The sequence below is a fragment of the Cyberlindnera jadinii genome, assembly GCF_001661405.1.
Source record: "Cyberlindnera jadinii NRRL Y-1542 unplaced genomic scaffold CYBJAscaffold_27, whole genome shotgun sequence".
Lineage (NCBI taxonomy): Eukaryota > Fungi > Ascomycota > Saccharomycetes > Phaffomycetales > Wickerhamomycetaceae > Williopsis > Williopsis jadinii.
Genome location: NW_017963678.1, coordinates 42652 through 65838, shown reverse-complemented (window position 1 = coordinate 65838; position 23187 = coordinate 42652). Strand labels below are relative to the sequence as shown.

Sequence of the window (23187 nt, the reverse complement as noted above, 5' to 3'; positions counted from 1 at the left end):
TAAACACTAATAATAATCATAAAAAGGCGGTAACGAGTGATCGATGATCAGGCCGCAGAGACTAGACCTACTGGAACAGTGACAAAGCTGTTGCGTAGCCGTGTTCCCACTCCCACACAAACTCTTGACTCGAGCTCTTGAACTTGAGCACATGTTCTCTCTTACGGCTGTTGATCCACCTCTTGCTTCCAACAGACGACGAGGCGAGCTGTGCAAAGGCCAGAGAATCATTACACCCGGTGATGAATCCTTCTTTATACCTCCAGTGCTCATATTTGGCATTGCCATTTTGAGAGTCCCAGTAGCTGCAGTGTTCCGAGAACTTCTGTTCCAATGTTGCGTACAAGTCACCATCGCTTAGCGCCTTACACTGGCCATTGGTTAGACACTCACGCTCACACATTGGCACAAACCCCCATTCTCCCCCATCGCCGAATTTGAACTTGTACGTCCAGAAGAACGCGCCCATGGTCAACTTCTTAAACAGCTGTGACTCTGTCTGGCCGTACTGTTTGACCAGCTCATCCCGGGACGCGCCCTGGGATTTATCCCACGACTGCGTGTCCAGCACGCACGAGTACTCGCCGACTATGATGTCGTTGTCCTTGTCTCCCCAGTGGTTCAGCTCCTGAGATAAGTCTCCAATGATCTTGTCCACGGCCTTGTCACGGTCCCTCTGATCAAAGCACCTATAAACGTGTGTGTCTATAACGATGCCTGATGTTGTGCTGTCATCCACTGAGTGCTTATCAAGCCACTCGTTCCAAAGGTTCAGATCCCAGGAGTCTGAGATGATTATCGGCATTGTTGGGTCCAAGGCTCTAATCGCATTGATTGCCTTGCCAACGAACTCTTTCTGGGCATCCAGGTCACAGTAGTCATTCTCATTGGAAAGCTGTAGGCCAAAGATGTTGGTCAAGCCGTTAGCCAGGAACTCCTTGGTGACAAATTCGTATAATTCAATCACCAGCGACTGATACTTCTTGGACTTCCAGAACCCAGCGTCCGATAACTTCATGCCACTGTGCTCATTCTTATTGGCACCCCCTGGTAGCCCGTGCAGGTCGAACAAGATGGCAATGTCGTTAGCATCAGCAGTCTTGCACAGCTGCTTGAAGCTTTCCCACGCAGCATCCCCATAAACTTGAGAAACACTTTCAAATGGCGTACCCCTTGTGAAGCCAGGGCCAACGTGCCAGTACCCCATTGGCACTCGCAAACAAGTTGTGCCTTGATCTCTCAGCCACTCCCAGTCGATCGAATCGATGTAGCTTCTCCAATGGCGCTGCAGGTCCTGTCTCGTCTTCTCAACGCCGTTCACGCTGATGTAGTTCGTCACACCATCAAGCTCGGTCTCAAACCCTTCTCTGATAAACGTGTCGTCAATGTACTTCTCCTGGACATACAGACCACCCAGGTTCACACCAAACTGCTTCCGGTTCCGTAGGATCTGTATCTTTGACGGTGGCTTGCTTTCCCCAGGGGTGATGTCCTGGCACAAGGGCAGCTCTGCGTGTGAGTGTAGCTTCGTCTTTATCTTAGAGAACATCGCGTGTGTATCTCCATAGAAGGCGGAACCAGGTATTAAACAAGGCCGTTAGAAGCAATCTTGATTCTTTGGCTGATGTCTTGTACCACACACCCACACAGGCATCTGCGGCTGTGATACCCGGAGTTAGCCGGGTTTAACGTGTCGGGGTTGATTTGTCCTTTTGGTCCATGCGCGTACTTAAATTCGAGACAAAGGGGAAAATGTCCCGATCGAGAATTCTGTGAGTATTAAACAACACTTTCAAACCCTTTACAAACCCTTTGCAATACTCGTTAGAAGCTTTAGTTACACTCTGTTTGGAGCCAATGACACACCCAGCCAAACGTCAGAGACAGCGAATCTCGTTGGTGTGTGCTTATTGCAAGAGAAGAAAGATCAAAGTGAGTATGCCAGACACATAGGCTATATGTCCTCCGTTGGCTGAGGAGAAGCACTAACAGCTGAGCCTATACAGTGCGATAGGGAAAGGCCGTCGTGTGCAACGTGTAAGAGACTAGGGATTGGGTGCCATTACAATGACACCTCACACTGGGTCCATAGCACGCCCGTGGTGGATGGTGAGTGTGTGGATATTGGCCGTGAAGCTGCGGACTTTGGTGAACAGCAGCAGCATCAACAGACACAGCAACAGCAGCAGGTACCACAGCAAGCATCACAGCAGCAACAGGCACTGTCGTACTCTACTAAGACCCCCACGGAAACGGTGCAGGACCAGTCTCTTGTGGAGTCCCTAAGGGAAGAAGTGGAACAGTTGAAGTCCATGTTGACGGACAAGAAAGCGGCAGATGATGATGAGGATATACGGATCAACTACTTCTCACAGTACAACTCCCTGTCGTTGAAGAGGTCCTCCCATGAAGACCACAAACCTCTCTGTCCGGTCACACTGCACAAGCGAGACCACTACGTTGCCTTCTTCGTGTGCTATCTATTCCTGGCGTTCAAGATCTCGTCCGATAAGAGAGAATACCCTCACATGTCGAAATGGATCAAGCTGCTGGACCTGGAACATGACGACAAGCAACTCAAGGAATTCGTCAACGATATAGTCCGTGATAGGCCCATGGTGAAGACACTGCACGTGATGGGCACGTCCTTGGATAAGGAGTCCTTGGTGGAGGAGATCGTGAGCATATTGCCTGATTTCAACGTGACACACTGCTATCTGAAGGTGTTTCTGCAGAACTTATGGATCTATAGGCCATTTCTTGACAGAGATACGTTCCTGCTGACCATTAACAGAATCATCGTCAAGGATGAAAGATCTCCAAAGAGGCTCAGGCTCGTCCTGACAGAACGAGACGATATTGCCGTGATGTCGATGTTCATCATCCTGCTGAGGTATACCTATGTCTTTGTGAAGGTTATGGATGCAGACAAGATCACAGATGAAGACTACCTGACCATTCTACAACACCCGACCGGTGCGATGGTGCTGGCAACTGCGTATAGATGTCTATCTGAATATAACATCTTTAGAAAAAGCACATTGACAACATTACAGGCCCTGGTGTATCTCAAGTGTTACTATAGGGATTCGCCAGAGGACTGTGATGGGATGGGCTTGTTCAAGTCGCAGAATCTGTTTGGAGTGATACTACAATCAGCGTTACAGATGGGGCTGAACAGAGATCCTTCCTTCTTCAACCAAATCAGAGATAACGTTGCTGAGTGTAATCTGAGAAGATGTATATGGCACCATCTGACAGCCATTGATGCGTATACCTGTGTTGTGTCTGGCTCACTGCCAATAGTCCCAGACCAATCGTTTGTCGATGTCCAGTTCCCACTGATGGACTCGATTGACGAGCTGGCTCACTTCCAAAGAGATATGATCATCAGAGCTACAACGATACATAGATTGTACCTCAAGATCTCCAAGTGTGTGAACAATGTCAAGGAATTCACCAGTTTGAACGAGCTGACGAGGCTACTCCAGGAGTCCAGAGAATATGCCGATTCTGCCCTGAGCATTGAGTCCATGGTGGTGCTAACCTCGTCTAATGAGAAATACGGCAAGAGACTGAACGGCTATTGTCTAACTATACAACTGATACAGGCGATGGTGGAGGCACAGGTATCGTTCCTCACTGGACTGCACTTTGAGTCCAATAGGTATGTCGATATACCAAGGTATTTGAAATACTGTACTTTGACAATTGGATCCATCTGTAAAGTGGTGGACTTGTCATGTGCCTATCTCACGGGCGAATTCGACGACAGAGTACCACAGGAGTGCAATTTTGAAACAATGCCAGTGATTATAAGTGGGTTTGAAAGAGCACTGATTACCTGTATTGCCATGCTTTTACGGTTCTACCAACTCAGAGAGGTTCTTACGTCAAAGAATGGGACAAATGGGTTAACAGTTGACTATGTCGATTGCCAGATTAACAGGGTGATCGTGGTGTTTGACCTGATCCTTGACTTGGTGAAGAACAAGCTGGCAACCAAGTACTACTCCGCACTGAAGTTCCTGTCCTTCTTCAAATACGCAGGCATCATCTTGAGAACTCATAAGTTCAATGCCATGCTCAAGATTGTCCGATTCCTGGAGTCTAACGAGAAAGATGGGTTGGATGGTGATGTCAAGATCTCACAGTCCAAGAGAGAGGACATCAGAAAGGGGTTCCAGAGGGTTCATTCCCTGATCAATCAGAATACAGAATGGATGCAAGTGTCGAGTTTCGGCAAACGATCAAGCAGCACAAAGGAAAAGGACACTGTTCACATTGTCAATTTTAACAATTCTAACCTCATGTTGGATATGAACAAGGATCAATTCCAGTATATATGTGATGCGTTTATACAGTTCAAGTACTCCTCCTATCTAAAGGAGAAAGTGGCCAACGGCGAGGTCGATAGCATGGCTCATATGACAGCTCCGGTTGTACCAACAGAGGATGAAGTTGAGAGACTGGTTGTCAGTAACGATTCTGGTGACCTGATTGATCCCTTTAACCAATTGGAGCTATTTCTCATGGATGATGACCTCTTTGACCAAATGATGGGCGAATACCAGAGTTGACAGCGGAGTGTACGGCGTACAATCATTGAAATATACGTAGCACACTGTCCAGCTTGGTCAACATCTCTTCCCACTCTCCTTCAGGGTCGCTCAGGACGGTGATTGCTCCTCCAGCACCGATTTTCCAGAGATTTGTATCACGAGTGTTCTTCAGGTCATCTTTATAATGGAACATTGAACGGATAATGACGCTCCAGTCAGCATTGTTTTCTATTGACCAGTAACCACACACGCCAGAGTAGAGTCCTCTTCGAAGAACCTCCAGTTCTTGGAGTATCTCCACAGATCTTTTCTTTGGTGCACCAGTCATGGAGCCAGGTGGTAGGGATTGCGATAAGATATCGATACCCGAGTAAGCACTACCTTTGAAGTGGCCTTGGATGACAGAAACCAATTGGTAAACCGTTGAGTATTCCTCCACCGACATGAGCTTTGTCACCGAGACTTTCTTCAGCAGTTGATACAAGTCATGTCTGATCAGATCCACAATCATTAGATTCTCTCCTAATTCCTTTGGTGTGTTTAATATCGACTTGGCTCGCTCGTACGTCATGTCGACAGTCTTCTTAACCGTGCCCTTGATTGGCCTCAACTCACAGGTTTCGTTGTCCCATGAGAGAAATCTCTCTGGCGAAGAGCTCAAGAGAACACAGTCGTCAAAGTTGAAATAGGCAGAGTAAGGTGATGGGTTCTTCACGGTCAGTACTTTATAGATTTCCCACGGGTGTATATTAGCTGGTATGCCAATCTCCGTTGGCACAGTGAGGCAAAGCTCATACGAATCACCTGAGCGAAGTAGCTGCTGGCACTTGTTGAAATTAGACAGATAGTTGGCCTTATCAGGTTTGTTGATGTACTCTGCGTGTATCTCGTCGAGATGTGTGGCTTGAGTTGGAAAGTTGAGTAGCTCTTCGATCTCTTGGATGTGCTCTGCAGAGTTCAGAGACGTTATAAAGGTCTCACCTGTGGAGTTGTTCATCAGGATGCACTCTTCAATGAATACCAGCTTTGTATCTGGGACATTGGAGCTTGAGGTGACCCGTGGAAGCTTTTCCAGCTGGACAAAGTGGCCCTCTTCGTATGAAAACAGGCCTAAGAATCCACCTATGAAGGGGAACTGTGAGGTCTTTGGCACAATGTGGGAGGACATGGTGTCTGATAAGAACGACCATATTGAGGATATGTCCTCTTCCCACGATTCTCCGTGTTGCTGTAGTGAGACTTTGTCATTTGATTCCGTTGAGTGTGTAATTCTCAATGACGCTTTAGAAGGTAGTCCAATTATAGACCAATTCCCAGGCGAAGAGGCCGAGTTTAATAACATGAACTCTTTACCACGCTGGAAGAGTAAGTCACAGATTGTGACAGGGGACGATGAAGTCGGGATCAACTTTTGGTGGAGTTTCAACGGTTTGTCCAGCTTTGGAGTCAGTAGAGGCTCAATGTTGATCTTACGCAGGAGCATTTCAACAGAACCTGGGTCTTCATAGACAGTTCTGGATCTCGATTCGTTATACTTTCCAGCCAATGAGAGGAAATTAGAGACCAAGGTGGAGCCAAAGGTGGAACAAATCGACTCTGGGTGGTATTGCACTCCGTACCAGGGTTTAGTCTTATGCTTTACAGCCATAATCACTTCAGTCCCGTCAGGTTCCGTTGTATAGGCTAACTTCTCCAGAGAGTCAGCCAATGGATCAGCAACGTGTAATGAATGGTACCTCACGGATTCAAAGGATTCATCAATACCATCCAATAATGGATCACCATTATGGGTTACTTTATACACCTGGCCATGCTTAACATCGCCCAGTTCTTCAATTGCACAGCCTTGTGACAGGCACAGCGACTGAAACCCCAGGCAGATACCCAGCAGTGGGATATCTTGCGTGAAGAGCCACGGAATAACGCCCACATCTCCATCAACTGATGGGTTTCCTGGGCCTGGGCCTATAATGACACCTTTGAATAGGCCTAGGTAGCTTTGAAGTTCATGTTGAGGCACTTGGTCGTTGTGTATGACCAACACGGTCTCCCCGGTTGCCTCCTCCACCAAAGAGCGTAAGTTATACGTGAAGGAGTCATAGGAATCGATGAGCAACAGCATTTGTTATATCCGTCTCTCCACTCTAATGATCGTTTTAATACTCTAACAAGTAATTTGGTAGGCTAAAATCTTCAAGGCGATGAGCATCTTCGTTCTTGAGGCGGCCAAATGTCCCAAAAAAAATACGACTTTAAAGTTTCACGCGCCACTCTTGGTCCAAGCGGGCAAGGACAAAATAAACAACATCTACGACTAAGACGTTTGAGACATTTAGCTTGTTCTGACTAAACGTCAAAAAGAAAGAAGAAAGGGAGGTCTCGACCATTGTTTATGAGACCATGATTGAAGTTGTTGTGAACGACCGGTAAGTTAGCCACCCTCTCCTGCTAAACAAATGATCGTGGTCCTACTGACTAACAACCGTGAAGTGTTGGTAAGAAGGTCCGTGTAAAGGCCCTTGAAGAGGACCTTGTGGGTGATTTCAAAAAGTTGCTAGCTGTGCAAATCGGCACAGCAGCCGGGAAGATTGCACTAAAGAAGGGGAATACCACGTTGAAGGACCATATAACTCTGGGGGATTACGAAGTACACAACGGGACAAACCTAGAGTTGTACTATAGTTAGTGGTCTACTCATATAATGACAATGATAATTCACAGGAAGTATTCAATATGCTGGGCGTTTGCCGTGTCACCACCAACAACTTCACCAAATATATCCTCCTTCGGCCATTGGTCTTTGTTCTCTGGTGCCTCGTCGAAAACGTTGAAGTAGTGTTGATCCTTGTTGTAGATCTCCATAACTGATGCCTTATTGCCGCATCTATAGCAATAGTTGGGCGCAGACCAAACCGTGGTTACTAATCCGTTGAAATATACCTGGTAACCTTCATTACACAGCTGATGGGCCCTTAGAATCTTGTCCATTGAATTCATCGAGAGGAATTTCTTCACAACATCAACTCCAAACGTGTAACCTGCACCTCTTGGTGATAGTGAAAACCCGCTACTCTCTGTGTCTGGATCTGACCACACGAGATCTGCCATTGCGCCCTCGTGTGGGATCTCTTTGAACCGGTCTATAAGCCTCAGTTGGTCCAAAGTGTGCACGTTTGGGGACAGTCCACCGTGTATGGCAAATATACAGTTGTCGATCATTGCGCTCAAGGTTAAGAAGTCAAAAATGTCCGTGAAGAGATGCCACACCGTTGCGTTGCCATATTTCCTCATACACTCGGTGTAGAACCCATAGTTTTGCGTGATCTGTCTAGATTCGTGGTTTCCTCGTACCAGCGTCACCCTGTTGGGATGTCTGATCTTCAAGCATATCAACAACGTTATAGTCTCAACGCTGAACATGCCTCTGTCGACGTAGTCTCCGAGGAAGAGGTAGTTCGTGTCTGGACAGTACCCGCCAATCTTGAATATCTCAATCAAGTCGTAGAATTGGCCGTGGATATCACCAACAACCGTGATTGGGGATTGCAACTGCATGATGTTAGGCTCATTTATCAGGATTTCCTTCAGCTTGAAGCACAACGCCTTCAGCGTGATCTCCGGTAACAGCTGTCTCTTGTAGAGAAGCTCGATGCATTCATCAAGATCAGTGATTGCTGGGGGCGTTTCATGGTTAGTAAATAAGGGCTGACGGGCGAAGCAGACGGTGATCTGAAAAAGTTGAGCATACCACCAAGGTCCATCCTTCACACTGTGGGTATTCGAAGCGGGATACTTCCGTGTAGCTGTGAACAGTAGGCTTAAAGGTGTGTACTATGAGAGTGAAAGCGAAAGCAAAACAAAGCGAACACAAAGGGCAATAAATATCCCAATATGGTAATTTTCCCGATGTGGAGTAGCTTACAATGCGAGAGGCCAATCTCTTCACGATGTTAGATACAACAAAGCCTACAATGTTCTGTTGTAGTTTCTATTGTTGTAGCGAATATATCTTGGCTTATTGATTCAGGCTCTGTGGTATGTGCCCTGGATCTGAGCTTTATACTGAGCGTTCGTTCCGTTAGGGTAAATTCAGTCTTCCGATTAACGCTAGTCTGAGTACGTAACGTTGTGAAAGAATCTAACGTGAAATCCTGGGATTTCATTCTCTCTTTTATATCTTTCAACTTCTTCTCAATCTCTGTCCGAGTTCTATTGACTCTTCTATTGTGTTCTGTAGATCTAGTCATTCTGTTCGGCTTATATATGAACTGTTCTTGATGACGTAATCTGATCTATCACCCGATTCTGAAACCTCACGAAACAAGAAACATCCGTGATAGTTTAGTGGCTAGAATTACCGCTTGTCGCGTGGTAGACCGGGGTTCAATTCCCCGTCGCGGAGTTTTTTTTTGCTAAAATTGAAAAAAACACAAAAACACGTGCGGATTATATAAACATCCAAACACCACGTAAAAATTCCCACAGATGAACCATCTTTTGCATGTGATCTTGCAAAAAACAAACGAAAAAAAAACCGTTTAAACTGTGGCGTCTTCATCATGTTCGTTTAGCGAAAATTTTCACATGTCGAGCAAAAAGAATTCGTCTTGGGATAGCGAAAATTTTCAACTTACATAAATAAAAATTTCCCACGTTTCTTTCTCCCCTTCTCTCACCCTTTTCGCTCTTCTTTCTTCACAATTCTTTCAAGAGTTTTTATCATCTCCTCGTTTCCTTCTCTTTAAAGTAAATTGCAATGTCTGCTGCTGCTGAAACTTTCCTCTTCACCTCCGAGTCTGTCGGTGAAGGTCACCCAGATAAGATCTGTGACCAAGTTTCCGATGCCATTCTCGATGCTTGTTTGGCTGTTGATCCGCTCTCCAAGGTTGCCTGTGAGACCGCTTCCAAGACTGGTATGATCATGGTTTTCGGTGAGATCACCACCAAGGCTCAATTGGACTACCAAAAGATCATCAGAGACACCATCAAGCACATTGGTTACGACTCTTCTGATAAGGGCTTTGACTACAAGACCTGTAACGTCCTTGTTGCCATTGAGCAACAATCCCCAGATATTGCTCAAGGTTTGCACTACGAGAAGGCTCTTGAGGAGCTCGGTGCCGGTGACCAAGGTATCATGTTTGGTTATGCCACCGATGAAACCGATGAGAAGTTGCCATTGACCATCTTGTTGGCTCACAAGTTGAACGCTGCACTTGCTGACGCTAGAAGATCAGGTGCTTTGCCATGGTTGAGACCTGACACCAAGACCCAAGTTACTGTTGAGTACAAGAAGGATGGTGGTGCCGTCATCCCACTCAGAGTTGACACCATTGTTATCTCCACTCAACACGCTGAGGAGATCTCCACTGAGGACTTGAGAAGTGAGATCATCAAGCACATTGTCCAAAAGGTTATTCCAGAGCACTTGCTCGATGACAAGACCATCTACCACATCCAACCATCTGGTAGATTCGTCATTGGTGGTCCACAAGGTGACGCTGGTTTGACCGGTAGAAAGATCATCGTTGACACTTACGGTGGATGGGGTGCCCACGGTGGTGGTGCCTTCTCCGGTAAGGATTTCTCCAAGGTTGACAGATCCGCTGCTTACGCTGCCAGATGGATTGCTAAGTCCCTTGTCCACGCTAAGTTGGCTAGAAGAGCTCTTGTTCAATTGTCCTACGCCATTGGTGTTGCTGAGCCATTGTCCATTTACGTGGACACTTACGGTACCTCCAAGTACACCTCTGAACAACTTGTTGACATCATCAAGGGTAACTTTGATTTGAGACCAGGTGTCGTTGTCAAGGAGTTGGACTTGGCTAGACCAATCTACTTCAAGACTGCTTCCTACGGTCACTTCACTGACCAATCCAACCCATGGGAACAACCAAAGCCATTGAAGTTCTAAAGATTCCAAATTTGGCATCAACAACAAGAAATAATTAACGACCCCATAATGACTCATAAAGAAAACATGGTGCATTCGCTCAACTCGGTGCACAAATAACTTTTTTACTTCGCCCTTTGCTGCTTTTTATTGCCTTGCATTAATGGTTTCTCTACTTTTTTTTCTTTCTTTCCATCATTACCACTAATACTGGTGTGTATATCTGGTTACCCTCTACATACATATATAGAATAGTGTATAGTCCCTCAACAGGCACTCATAAAAAGGTCATCAATTCATTCGTTGTAGGTTATAAGGACAAGCTAGCGTATATCCACTTTCCTAAGCACTGTCTGGTTGACATGATGATTAACATGTATTCTGTTAGTAGTGCCTTAGGTCTCAAAATTAACTGTTCTATTGTTTTATTATGACGGCTACTTATAGTTCTTTCACTAATTGCCACATTTTTCTGTGATCTTTGATACTATGATATATTAAAAACAGTAGTCTATATCATTTTTTCTGTATAAAATTGGACAAGTAGCCTGAGTTCAGTGTATGATATCTTTTCTCACAATATTCAACATAAATAATGACAAATTTGATAAATATTATATAATTACTCGGTACTTACGTCTGAATATGGTTAATATACTTGTACTAATAGCACACAACTGATAACATCCCGAACTTACCGAGGATTCGTTTATGACCAGCTTGAAACACATGTATCGACCAATATGGATTGGAGGTGATAGTTTACTATGGCGATTTGGGACACACCCGGACACCAAACGTGATCAGCTTGTACTGTGTGCGTTGTGGGTTCTAAGATCTTCAAGCCGTGGTACACGATCGACTAGTCTCAACAGCAGCGAGCTAAACGTGATTCATACAAGAGGATATGATCAATGTTTTCATTATAAAAGAACATTTGATGTTCTAAGAGGAACGCGTATATAAGTGATATTATCCTATTCGAGCATGGCCGCATCCAAACACCAAGTGTAGCCTCTGGCGCGTGCCCACACACACTGCAGGTGGTAGCGTACTCTTCGTGATCAGTGAGATTATCCATAGATCAATCAGTTGACCACATTAGTCATGCGACTAGTGTCGGGAGGAACGATCAGCCAACAACGACATCAAGTACCATTTATTTACCAGCAGCAACGATACTATTTGCGCAGCGTCGCCTACGAACCAGAGAGGCCAATTCATGTTGACGACCACGCTAACCAGTTCACATTGCACTCAGTGGATTTGTTCCCATGTCCTTGCACTATACCACATAATGACCACAATGTAATCCTCAGTGTTTTATGGCAAAGTTGTTGATCATGTATAAGACTCTACACCTCAATCTAACCGTCGATGTTCAACACCACATGGAACGCTGCATCTAAAATTGCAATCATTTCACCAAATACGTTCGCACATGATCTGCTGAACAACTTAGAACACAGCGATATGTGTCAATCATACAACGTTGATACAAATTCGTAGTACCATTCCAAAGGCATCTGCGTTGACTAACCGCATCATTTTCTGTTTCTCACAGTAGCCAGACGTGACACCTGCATGATCACTAAGTGGTCAGTGATCAAAGTACGCAATGTGGTTTAGGCGCTAATCTTCAAAGTTGCACTCCACCTCTCTCGCGTGTTCTGTTTCAGGATGATTACATAATCCCGTGCCCTGAATATGCGGTACGCGAGGCTGAAAACAAGTAAGATGGACATCACGAAGCAACTTGGGGCAGTTGGGCAGTGAATTGTGCACGTTGTCCGGGCCAGCTTAGGGGTCAGAAGCACCACGCTGGCACGTTATAAAACCATCACATGTCATCCAGATTACCATCGGGGGTATTGGACCTTGGTATTTGACCAAAGAAGCAACCATAATCTGCTCGATTCCTCCCACACGGTTCTAAAACGCGGTTTGCCATGATCCCAAATAGTCAATATTGACAGCTGACGAGTCTCCCGGGTATTATGAAATCAACAGTGTAACGAGAAGCCAAGGGCACTGGTTCTTGCTACAACGGCTTCTGGCGATCGATTCTTACGGTAAAATACCTCAGAAGCTACATGTATGCTTCTCTTCAACCGCAATGATTTCTTGACGAACGTGGTCCACGTAGGAATCCTCTTTCCGTTGGTCTTCCTTTGACCCTTTAAACGATGGGAAATCTTCATGACGTTACACGTACGACTAAATCGTACGAAAGATAAGAGCAAAGCACACAGTGTTCCCCCAAATCCACTCTGAAATTGGACTAACGTTGGGACGTTTTCCAACCAACTTGTCCGATCATGAGTCCGTAGGCTCGTCTACTTCTGGTGGAACCAGCAAAGTTTCTCCTAACGTTACCGTTTACAGACAAGAGGCAGGACAATTGGATAGCGTGACAACCCCTTAGATCAAACCTCCATCTGTCCTTAGCCACAGCCCAATATTAGAAAAAGTGGAAAGCCTCTCTACACGTTGACCATCCCCATTCCTTATTGTTGTGCTCAAAACTCTAAAGCTAACCCGATGCTCGGCATCCACTTTCCACCATACGTTTTTGCCTATGTGTCCCGTTGCCATTCTCGAGAGACACAAAAAGACAAACAGCCCGCTGCAAGTCGGTTGCATGTGGGGTAGGCTGCGAGACTTGCGTTCGTTTCTGAAAATGGAAGTCATCCCATTTTGTACGTTTGCCAACAAGACAAAGTTGTGTGAGTTCGTGACTATTCCTGGTGCTGGGCCCTCCTTTGTCCATTATACGTTGGACAAAAGTCTCTCCTGTTTTCTCCACAACAGTCGTGACACTTTTGTCCAGTTGTTATATAAAGCTCGGTCTCGAGAAGCTCCGGGCAATGTTTAGTGAATCCCTTTTGTCTCGTTCTCTCTCTTTAATTACTTGATTTCAGACGAGGACGTAATCAATTCCATTCAAGATGCTTAGAAGAGCCTTTTCCACAGACATTAGAAGCACCCTCAAGGCTGCTATCCCAAAGAGAGTTGAGCAGCTCCAGGCTCTCAGAAAATCCGAAGCCAGCCTAGGTGAGCTGACCGTTGGTGCCACCATCGGTGGTATGAGAGGTTACAAGGCCTTGTTCTGGCAGAGTTCCCAGGTCGATGCCGACCTTGGTGTCACCTTCCACGGCAAGACCATCAGCGACTGTCAAGGCTTCTTGCCAAAGTGCAAGGACGAGCTGAACGACCCAAACTCTGAGTTCTTGCCAGAGTCCATGTTCTGGTTCTTGCTGACCGGCTCTGAGCCAACCCAGCAACAGATTGACACTTTCAGCGCCGAGATTGCTTCCAAGTCCACCTTGCCAGACTACCTCATCAAGGTGCTGGACAGCTTGCCAACCACGCTTCACCCAATGACTCAGTTGTCCATTGCCATCTCTGCGTTGAACAACGATTCCCAGTTCGCCAGAGCATACGAGAAGGGTATTCCAAAGTCAGACTACTGGGAGTACACTTTGGAGGACTCCATCAACTTGATCGCCAAGTTGCCTGGTGTCATTGGTAAGATCTACTCCAACACCTACTTTGGTGGTAAGACCCTTGGTGAGCTCGACACAAAGTCCAAGGACTGGTCCCACAACATGGCCACGGTGTTGGGTTACACACAGGACTCCGCTAACGTGAAGAACTTGACTGCCGCGCAGTCACAAGACTTCATCAACCTGATCAGATTGTACTGCGCTCTCCACGCTGACCACGAGGGCGGTAACGTCAGTGCCCACGCCACCCACTTGGTTGGTTCTGCGCTGAGTGACGCTTACCTCAGTTACAGTTCTGGTGTCCAAGGTTTGGCTGGGCCATTGCACGGATTGGCGGCCCAGGAGGTTGTCCGTTTCATCGTGGAGATGAAGAAGAACGTGACCGACATCAACGACAAGAAGCAGATCGAGGACTACCTGTGGTCACTGCTTAACTCCAAGCGGGTCATTCCTGGCTATGGCCACGGTGTGCTCCGTAAACCTGATCCGCGTTTCAAGGCCATGATGCAGTTCGGGTTCAACAGACCAGAGGAGTTCCAAAACGACGACTACTTCCAGCTGGTCAACAACTTGAGCAACATCGCCCCAGGTGTCTTGAAGGAGCACGGTAAGACAAAGAACCCATTCCCAAATGTCGACTCGTCATCCGGTGTTCTCTTCTACCACTACGGTTTGACCGAGTTGCTCTTCTTCACCGTCATCTTTGGTGGTTCCAGATCCATGGGTCCATTGGCCCAGTTGGTTTGGGATAGAATCTACGGTTTGCCAATCGAGAGACCAAAGAGTGTCACCTTGGAGATGCTCCAAGGCTTGAAATAAGCATACACATGGCATTCTATTGATATTCATACACGTGTTTATCCTTATATATAAGGGTTGATTGATTCAACGAGCTATTTATTTGATCGGAAACCAGTTATAACACAATCGATCTATTATTATTATTATTCTCAGTATTCACATGTAGACAAGATGTATCACTCCTTTGCTGTGTCTTCAGATGCTTCGTCTGGAGCATCCGTTTCACCATTGGCAGGAGGTTGATTCTCGACTGGTTCCTCTTTAGGATCTGACAACGTAGGTGCACCTGGTCTAGGTTGAATCTTGTTGAAGTGCTCACGATCGTACTCTGTGAAGTCGATATCCTTTTCAGTCAACTCTTTGTACTTCTTCAAGGCCAAGTTCTCTAACACAACCGCATCTTCATAAACCATCGACCCCTCTTCGTTGTAAATCTTTGCATTACCAGCCATAAGGTGAATATCCTCAATGAATTCACTAAGAGAGTGATATATGTTGCCATAGATACGCTTCTTGATCATATCAAAAGCCACGGGGTACTTGATCAAGACGTAGTAGTCTGGGTAAAACTTCTTCGCAGGTCTAACCATGAATATATCACTGAGACGACGACCGTGTTCATCCACATAATCAATTAAATCTTCACAAATGTTCTCACATTGAAGGTTCAACGTTTCACGCTCTCTTGGACTTAACGATTCAGGACGAGGGTAACGACTTGGAGGTGTGTCCTTACTGATACGCCCACGGCGTCCAGGAACAAATTTTCTACCTCCACGACGAGAAGTCGAGCCTGTAGATTCGGAATCTTCATCTTTGACTGATGGAGGTGCACTCTTTCTCTTTTTACCAACATAATTCATAAGTTCCTCATCATCCTCCATTTCAGATCTCTTCTTCTTACCCCTTCTCTTCTTCTTGGCTTCTGGTGCATTCTCTTCATCAGATCCACCAATCTCAGCATCAATTTCCTTTAGCCATTGTTCTTCTGTCAAGTTATCGTCGTAGAAAGTCTGCTTACGCTCTCTAGCACCACGACCATACTCACCAACATCCTCTGGTTTAAGATATTCCGCAGGATCCTTGGAAAAGCAAGGAGGAAGCTCAGCTTCGGTAAATAAACGTCCTTGCATTTTTTTGGCCTTGTTTTCCTCATCCATCTTCTTGAAGAGTGCCAGTTCGTTGTCGTTTCTGGACAAAATTTCGTTCAGCTCGTCGTCATCAAGATCCTCGTTTTCTTCCTTGTCGGATTTTTTGCTCTCTTCAGCTTCCAACAAAGCCCTCAATAGAGCTTCTTGCTCCTCAGCTGTCGATTTGTTGTCAAACTTACCAGCTTGAATGACTTTACCATCGATGTCTAGCTTTTGATGAGCACGCTCAAGAATCATTTCTTCCACAGAATCTTCAGTAATCAATCTCAAGATACGCACTTCATTCTTCTGACCAATTCTGTGAGCTCTATCTTGTGCCTGCAAATCTTGATGAGGGTTCCAATCGGTGTCGAAAATGATAACGGTATCAGCTGTTTGCAAATTCAAACCCAAACCACCAGCTCTTGTGGATAACAAGAAGGCAAAGTATTCGGAGTTTGGTGCATTGAACAGCTTCAACAGCTGAGTACGATCATCTGGCTTTGTTGAACCATCCAATCTCAAATACTTCAAATCATTCAGTCTCAGGAAGTCCTCCATGATATCCATAATCTGCGTCATTTGGAAGAACATCAACACCCTGTGACCTGATGCTTTAAATTTTGGCAAGACTCTATCTAGCAACTCAAACTTACCTGCACATCTCCAAATTTTGTTGTTGGTTTCACGGGTAGGGTTGATCAAATCTTCAATCTCCTCAAACACAAATGGATGGTTACAAATCTTTCTGAGTTGCATGATTGGGTTATTCAAACCTCTGATTGGGGCTATGCCTTCACCCGATTCATCAGCAACAAAGATTTGATGGTATTTCAACATTTGTTGGTACATCTTGCTTTGAACTGCACTCATCTTACATTTCAACACCTTTTCAACCTTGTCAGGTAAATCTTTTTCCACATCCTTTTTCAAACGACGCAACAAGAAAGGTCTCAACACTTTGTGCAATCTTCTAATCACCAATAACGTCTCTTCTTCAGAAAGTTCAATCTTGTCTTGACCACCAGTATTGGCAAAAGGAGTATTAAACCATTCATCAAACGATTTCACAGAGTTGAAAATCTTCGGCAAGACAAAGTTCAACAACGCCCACAACTCTGGCAAGTTATTTTGAAGAGGTGTACCAGTCAAGATCAGTCTATAATCGGTGTGGTAGTACTGGGTTAGAGTAGATGATAACTTAGAGTTTGAGTTCTTCATTCTGTGACCTTCATCGATGATCATGTGAGCCCATCTGATCTTAGAAAGCAATGGTCTGTCCTTGATGATATATTCAAAAGTTGTCAGAAGCACATCGAAGTTACCAGTTTTGATGTCATGTTGCATACCTTTTCTAACAGAAGGGACACCTTTGTAGGTAATCTTCTTCAAGGAAGGAGCCCATTTCTCGAATTCCAAATTCCAATTCGTCAAAGTAGATAGGGGAACAATAACCAAGAACGGACCATGAACCTTTTTAACTTCATATAGATAAGTAATCAAAGATATACTCTGGATAGTTTTACCCAGTCCCATTTCATCAGCCAAGATACCGTTCAAGTGATTATTGTACAACGACACCATCCATTGGAGACCTTTCAACTGGTATTCTTTCAGTTCACCACCAACAAGAATACTAGGCTGAACTTTAACCTCCTCCTTAATTCTATGGGCCACAGAGTAATAGTCAATATTTTCATTGTCCTCCATCTCATCAAACTCAGAGGATACCTCTCGTCCAATGGACTTTGCATGCTCATGAGTTTCCTTCTGTTGTTCCTTAACTGCTTGGGCCAAAGAGTCCAAAAATGTATTGGTTTGCTTCAACAAATGGGTGATTCTTGTATCCTTTGTCTGATCCAACAGTTTGATATATGCCTCCTCATCGTTCGCCTTTAAAGCTTGCAAACGTTGCTTAGCGTTTCTCTCAACTCTCTTTTGTTCCTCCCTTTCAATGCTTGAATGCATGCTTACAATACTTCTACCGAACTTTGCAATTTTGTCCTTCTTATCGCTTCTCTTCTTTATGATGGAGCTAGAGTCCGCTGCAAGTTTTTCAATGTGGTCGAATTTCTTCTTGTTCTCAACTTTACGTTTCATCGAGAGCTGTTGTTCGTACAAAGCAGAAGTTGCCTGTGAATCAGCAAGAGTAACTTTGCGAATTCGAGCCAGGAAATTTGGATGGGTGTTCGTTAATAATGAGTTCTTGAAGTAGTTGAAACTCAGGATGTGGCCCCTTATGGATTTTTGCAGAGGGAGTAATTCCAATGCATAGTAATCCACAAGATCATCAACTTGTTTAGGATCAACATCATCTGTTTGGTCTAGCTTCTTCTTGAACTCTTCAATAGCAGCATCAATTTCCAACTGGATCGTGGTTTCTCTAACCTGAGAGGCACCATACAGATCCAACCCTTCCGGGAAGACACCAGGGAGTATATTACGGGATTTTGGATGGTAGAACAATTCGTAAGGAACTTCCTTTTGTTGTTGGGGTTTGGTGTAGCTTTCAACTCGAATCTTTGGATCGTTAACAGGGAACACTGTTGTTATCTCTGGATACTGACTTTTCAACTTCTCCAAAGGTATTGGTTTTTGATTCTCTATAGGACGAAATAGCGGAGCTGGTTTAGCAGGTGGTTGTGGCTGTTGGATAGCTGCTGTTGGCGTTTGCCTTCTGGAAGACAGAGTAGCAGATTTCGAACGTTGTTGTTGTTGTTGCTGCTGCTGCTGCTGTTGTTGTTGTTGTTGTTGTTGCTGCTGCTGCTGGAGAGGTGGCGTCTGTTTCGATTGAGGTGGTTTTTGTTGTGGATATGGGCGTGATTGCTGTTGTTGTAGTGAACGTGGCTGTTGTTGTAGCGGTGGAGCTTGTTGTGGTGGCTGTTGTTGCTGCTGTTGCGGTGGTGGAACTGGGTGCTGCTGCTGCGGAGTGAACTGCTGTGGAACACCTTGAGGTGACTGAGCAGAGGGTGGTTGAGAAGGTGGAACTGCTGGTGATTGAACCACTGGAGGTTGAGTCATTGAAGCCTGTTGTCTCAAGTTTGCACCAAAGTTATTCTTCATAGACGCCACCAGGATATTGTTAACTTCTTGGGGGATAGGCACATTCTTGACAATACACTTAAAAGCGGCAATTTGAGCCTTAAGCAAGACAGATTGATGAGGAGCAAATAGACTGGCATTCAAAGGTGATCTGTTTTGTTGTTGCTGTTGTTGCTGTTGTTGTTGCTGTTGTTGCTGTTGTTGTTGCTGTTGTTGCTGCTGTTGTTGTTGTTGTTGCTGCTGCGGCTGCTGTTGAGGCTGTTGCGACTGTTGAGGCTGTTGCGATTGTTGTTGGTGTACCTGCGGTGGAGTTGGAATTGCAGAATTGTTAGCCATATTTGGAGTTCTCCCCATCATATTGTTATACCCATTCCCGTTGAACTGCTGACGCTGCTGGTCCTGTTGCAACTGCTGGAACCTGTTATTCACTGTCTGCTGGGGTAACATTGGTGATCCGCTCTGTGGCACTTGTTGTAACTGTTGATGTTCTTGCTGAACTTGGGTCTGGAGTGGCTGTCCCTGAACTGGCTGCTGCTGTTGTGCTTGCTGCTGTTGTTCCTGCTGCATCTTCCTAGCCAACTCTTGTTGCTTGGAAATGTGCTTCAACATCTTGGACAGCTGAACAAACTCTGCATTTTGAACCGCATTGTCGCCATACTGCGCCCGAAGCTGCTGCCATCTCTATGAAACGTGTTAGTACTCTAATCACCATGCACCATCTGCCATCATGTTGTGCTGTTCAGTTTATTCAAATCCCAGGTTGGTGCCATAGAAACTCGCCAAAAGAGAGCAATGACAGCAACCACATACCGCTAGCCAAAGCCGCCAAACCAAACTCACTCAGCGGGACAGACAACAAGCAAACCAACAAACCAACCGCGTCGGTGTGAGCAGGGCGCCAGTGTCAACAGGGTGCTTAAACACACCATCCACTCTCGTCACACAGTCATCCCAAACCAAAGCAAAACAACTAGCCGCTGAGAGAAACCCAGCAACACGCAACACCAAAACAGCCAAAAAATAAACAAACACAAAAACATCAACAACAACAACATCAACAACAACAAAAAATAAACAAACATAGCCAAACACAATAGAACAGATCAAAGACAGCGAATAATCAACTTACAAAGTACAACTTGTGGATCTCCTCTTTACTCAGCGGTCTATTGAAATCCATGACGCGCCAATGTTTTCCCAAATGCTCTTTTTTTGTTTACCTTTTTAGGGACGCCAGGTTTTTTGACTTACAAAGTTGATGGGTTCTTTTTCCTTTCTTTCTCTACAAGAGTTTTTTTTTGTGGTTGAGAACCGGGTTTTGGTTTTTCATTTGGCCGCCAGTGGACGGCGGAGGGGGGGAGGGCGCGCGGTCGGAATTGCTTCTGTTTACGGCCGAGGTCCGCCGGCCATGACGGGGAGGTTCTTGACTTCCTATTCAGGAAAGTGTATTAGACGAGCTGGTATTAAATAAAATGACCCTCACATCTGTTCGGTATATGGGGGCAACTCATCGACCTGGCTGTTATCAAACCTGGTTTTCAACTGTTCAAACTCCTTTGCAAACTGGATCGCACCTCCTTCTACAAACGATATACACAGGGACCATTGGTACATGTAGTTCAGCCCTCCGTTCCCGTCCGATACCCTAAACGTCACTCTGAACTTGTTGCTCCCCAACCAGGGCATCTCCAGCTTGAACCAAACGATGTCCTTGTACAGCAGTGAGAAGTTATCGTGTTGCTGGGTGCTTCTTGTGGACAGGATAACAATCCGGTGGCTTGTTAAGGTGACGTTCCCCTTTATCGTGATCGTATCGCCGTTCTGCTGTCCAATAGGATTGAGGTCCGCAGCAACCTCTTGGGGAAGGGCGAACCTATGCACTTCTTCAGGCAACAGCACAAAGCCGGGTGGATTACTGGTTCGACTGACCCAATTCAACGCCATTAACACTGGTGGATTAGGGAGAAACAGGATGAACTGGAGCACAAGATGTGACAAATTACGAGTGTTTTTTGGGTAGAGGTTGATGTACTCAGCGATGCGTTTCGCGGTTATGTGCGTGCCCGGGCAAGGTGGTAAGGACACACGCCTTCCAGCTGCGTGAACGATGCGTGGTGAGTGGATTTCCTACACTGGCTCATGATGAGGAGAGCGTCTGGTTCCTTCCGGATTCAATGGTAGACAATACGAGCGAGATAAGGTGCTTGTCAAATTTCCGTTGTATGCTTCATAAAATTTCCCTGTGGGAAGGGCTTTAATTTATAGGCTTGAATTGCCCATATCGGACCCTTTTCCTGCCACACATCAGTTTTGCTGTCATTTTGCTGTGCCTTTTCGTGTCCTGACCGTAGTTTCACATTTGGCGCAAAAGTCTACAAAAGAGCACCGTTTTGGGCAACAATTGTAACCCTTCGAAATTGAAGTTGGCCGCACTGGCTGTGCAGTGATACATCCATACACCAGAGTCACTACCATACGTTAAGTGCATTAGAGGTGGTATAAACCAAGTTGTACGAAGCCATTTTGGGGTGTACTTTATCCGAACAAATCAGCCAATTCGTCATCTTCATCATCTTCACCGCCATCGTTTGTGCCCTGTTGTTGATGCTGTTGTTGTAGATCGTCTGCCTGTTCGGCTTGTTCTGCCTGTTCGTCCTTTCCTTCGTCTTCCTCGTCTTCCTCATCCTCATCGTCCTCATCCATCTCTTCATCTTCATCCTCGTCCATCTCTTCGCCTTCGCCTTCGGCCTCACCCTCGCGTTCATCCTCAGCACCACCTTCACCTTCACCGTTGCCTGGTTCTTCGGATTGATTCTCCTTCCCGTCGTTCTTACTCTTCCTTCTGTCCTCGTTGGTCTTTAACTGTTTGTTCTTATTCTCGAGTTCCTTCTCCAACTTCTTCACGGTGTCAATGATTCTGTTACGCATCAATGGGTTACTTGTCTTTGAGAGTTTGGCCTTGTTGGATTCAATAGTGGATAACAGATCGGTGATCTCGTCCTTGAGCAAGGCATTCTGCTGTTGATCCTCATCAATCTCCACCTTACAATGGACATCCCCTCTTTCGTTATCACTATTATCATCGTCGTCTTCATCGTCTTCATCGTCTTCCTCCTCCTCGTCGTCGTCCTCTTCCAACGCCTGTTCCAGCTCCAACTCCAGATCTTCATCAAGAGGTTCCTCAACGTCATCTTTGCTGGCCTTTGGAACGACAATGTGGTCATCCTCCATAAACGTCTCGCCCTGTTCTTGTCCTTGCTGCTGTCCTTGTTGTTGCTCTTGTTCGTGCTCTTGTCCTGGATGCTGTCCTGTGTGCTGTTCATCATGGCCCCGCTGATGTGACAGACCCTTTTGTAAGCCTTGCTTTGAGAAGTCATACTGAGCCAAGGAATCGGGATCAATCATCTCGTACGTCGACTCCTCTGCTTCCTCGTCCAGACGCAACAGCTCGTCAACACGTGCCTCAATGTTCTCGATGTACTGCTTGGTCATCTTGCGCCTATATTTACTCTTGCCAACGTTCTTCAAAGGTGGCGTAATACCACTATCAAAGTCCTCCTCGCCAGGGCTTATATCTTCAATCTCAGACTCATCAGATATCCTCTTTATCACCACGAGGATCTGCGACACGTCAACGGTCTTGAAAATGTTCTTCTTATCAACGGTCTTCTGGGCTTCAATAATATTCGGTAAATTCATAAGCTTAGCAGCGTATAAGGTCTTGTTCACAGACAGCACACAACGGTACCTATCTTTCCATTTCATCTGGATCTTACTCAAGTCGCCGGCTTCAACACAGTGTCGCACATAGTCCAGCTCCGCGTCTGGTAGTAGCCTCAGTATCAACGCCTCCTCCCGGAGGGGATCTTCTTCAGCCTCCGAGTCCTCCGAGTCATACCCTTCACCAGGAATACGCTGCATCTTGAATCTCAGCTTTGGCGTCACCTTGGAGCCCCCTGGTGGTTTCCCATTGCTTCTGCTCTTGCCCTTGGAGCCAAACTTCAACTTGATGTTGGGCTTCTTCTGATCCTGAACCGCATCTGTTTTGCCCAGTTTGATCTTTATGGGTGCGCTTTTCGCTTCGCTGTTTGTCGGTGTCTTCAGCTTCAGTTTGAACATCTCTGCTGTTCCTTTCTTGCTCGTGATGGCGCTGATAATTCAACTTCCGTGTTGATGTTTATGGGTTGATGTTTACGACTCGGTGCTTTGTTTTGCCTGTGGTTTTGTGTCCTTTGGGGGCCACTACGCTCTCC

General features: G+C 45.7%; 9 protein-coding genes and 1 non-coding gene across 10 annotated transcripts; 5 read left to right on the top strand and 5 right to left on the bottom strand.

The window, feature by feature from the left end:
* Positions 1-67: 67 nt before the first annotated feature.
* Positions 68-1582, bottom strand: CYBJADRAFT_187325 (glycoside hydrolase; the record flags this gene model as incomplete). The annotated part of the gene is made up of 1 exon (XM_020217256.1): positions 68-1582. Exon 1 carries the CDS (start codon positions 1547-1549, stop codon positions 68-70), a length of 1482 nt encoding a protein of 493 aa, XP_020067785.1. The 5' UTR covers positions 1550-1582.
* Positions 1583-1857: 275 nt separating this feature from the next.
* Positions 1858-4580, top strand: CYBJADRAFT_175793 (uncharacterized protein; the record flags this gene model as incomplete). Its single annotated transcript, XM_020216739.1, has 2 exons — positions 1858-1932; positions 2007-4580. 2 exons carry the CDS (start codon positions 1858-1860, stop codon positions 4578-4580), a joined length of 2649 nt encoding a protein of 882 aa, XP_020067784.1.
* Positions 4581-4602: 22 nt separating this feature from the next.
* ABZ1 (4-amino-4-deoxychorismate synthase) lies at positions 4603-6684 on the bottom strand (the record flags this gene model as incomplete). Its single annotated transcript, XM_020213087.1, has 1 exon — positions 4603-6684. One exon carries the CDS (start codon positions 6682-6684, stop codon positions 4603-4605), a length of 2082 nt encoding a protein of 693 aa, XP_020067783.1.
* A 234-nt stretch (positions 6685-6918) lies between these two features.
* On the bottom strand, positions 6919-8366 carry PPG1 (putative serine/threonine-protein kinase PPG1). The gene is made up of 3 exons (XM_020216017.1): positions 8312-8366; positions 7053-8237; positions 6919-6988 (listed from the first exon to the last, which is right to left on the bottom strand). The coding sequence occupies exons 1-2, from the start codon at positions 8321-8323 to the stop codon at positions 7278-7280; spliced, it is 972 nt and encodes a 323-aa protein (XP_020067781.1). The 5' UTR covers positions 8324-8366; the 3' UTR covers positions 6919-6988; positions 7053-7277.
* On the top strand, positions 6963-7248 carry HUB1 (ubiquitin-like protein HUB1; the record flags this gene model as incomplete). The annotated part of the gene is made up of 2 exons (XM_020216738.1): positions 6963-6988; positions 7053-7248. The coding sequence occupies 2 exons, from the start codon at positions 6963-6965 to the stop codon at positions 7246-7248; spliced, it is 222 nt and encodes a 73-aa protein (XP_020067782.1).
* Positions 8367-8892: 526 nt separating the features above from the next.
* On the top strand, positions 8893-8964 carry CYBJADRAFT_t149. The gene has a single exon. It is a non-coding gene; the product is annotated as a tRNA-Asp (tRNA).
* Positions 8965-9220: 256 nt separating this feature from the next.
* On the top strand, positions 9221-10647 carry CYBJADRAFT_156415 (methionine adenosyltransferase). Its single transcript, XM_020213467.1, has one exon. The coding sequence runs from the start codon at positions 9319-9321 to the stop codon at positions 10474-10476; it is 1158 nt and encodes a 385-aa protein (XP_020067780.1). The 5' UTR covers positions 9221-9318; the 3' UTR covers positions 10477-10647.
* A 2756-nt stretch (positions 10648-13403) lies between these two features.
* CIT3 (citrate (Si)-synthase CIT3) lies at positions 13404-14780 on the top strand (the record flags this gene model as incomplete). Its single annotated transcript, XM_020213086.1, has 1 exon — positions 13404-14780. The coding sequence occupies one exon, from the start codon at positions 13404-13406 to the stop codon at positions 14778-14780; it is 1377 nt and encodes a 458-aa protein (XP_020067779.1).
* A 158-nt stretch (positions 14781-14938) lies between these two features.
* On the bottom strand, positions 14939-20878 carry SNF2 (SWI/SNF catalytic subunit SNF2; the record flags this gene model as incomplete). The annotated part of the gene is made up of 3 exons (XM_020216737.1): positions 14939-19615; positions 20064-20100; positions 20418-20878. The coding sequence occupies 3 exons, from the start codon at positions 20876-20878 to the stop codon at positions 14939-14941; spliced, it is 5175 nt and encodes a 1724-aa protein (XP_020067778.1).
* Positions 20879-21469: 591 nt separating this feature from the next.
* Positions 21470-23053, bottom strand: TAF7 (TATA-binding protein-associated factor TAF7; the record flags this gene model as incomplete). Its single annotated transcript, XM_020216736.1, has 1 exon — positions 21470-23053. One exon carries the CDS (start codon positions 23051-23053, stop codon positions 21470-21472), a length of 1584 nt encoding a protein of 527 aa, XP_020067777.1.
* Positions 23054-23187: the final 134 nt, after the last annotated feature.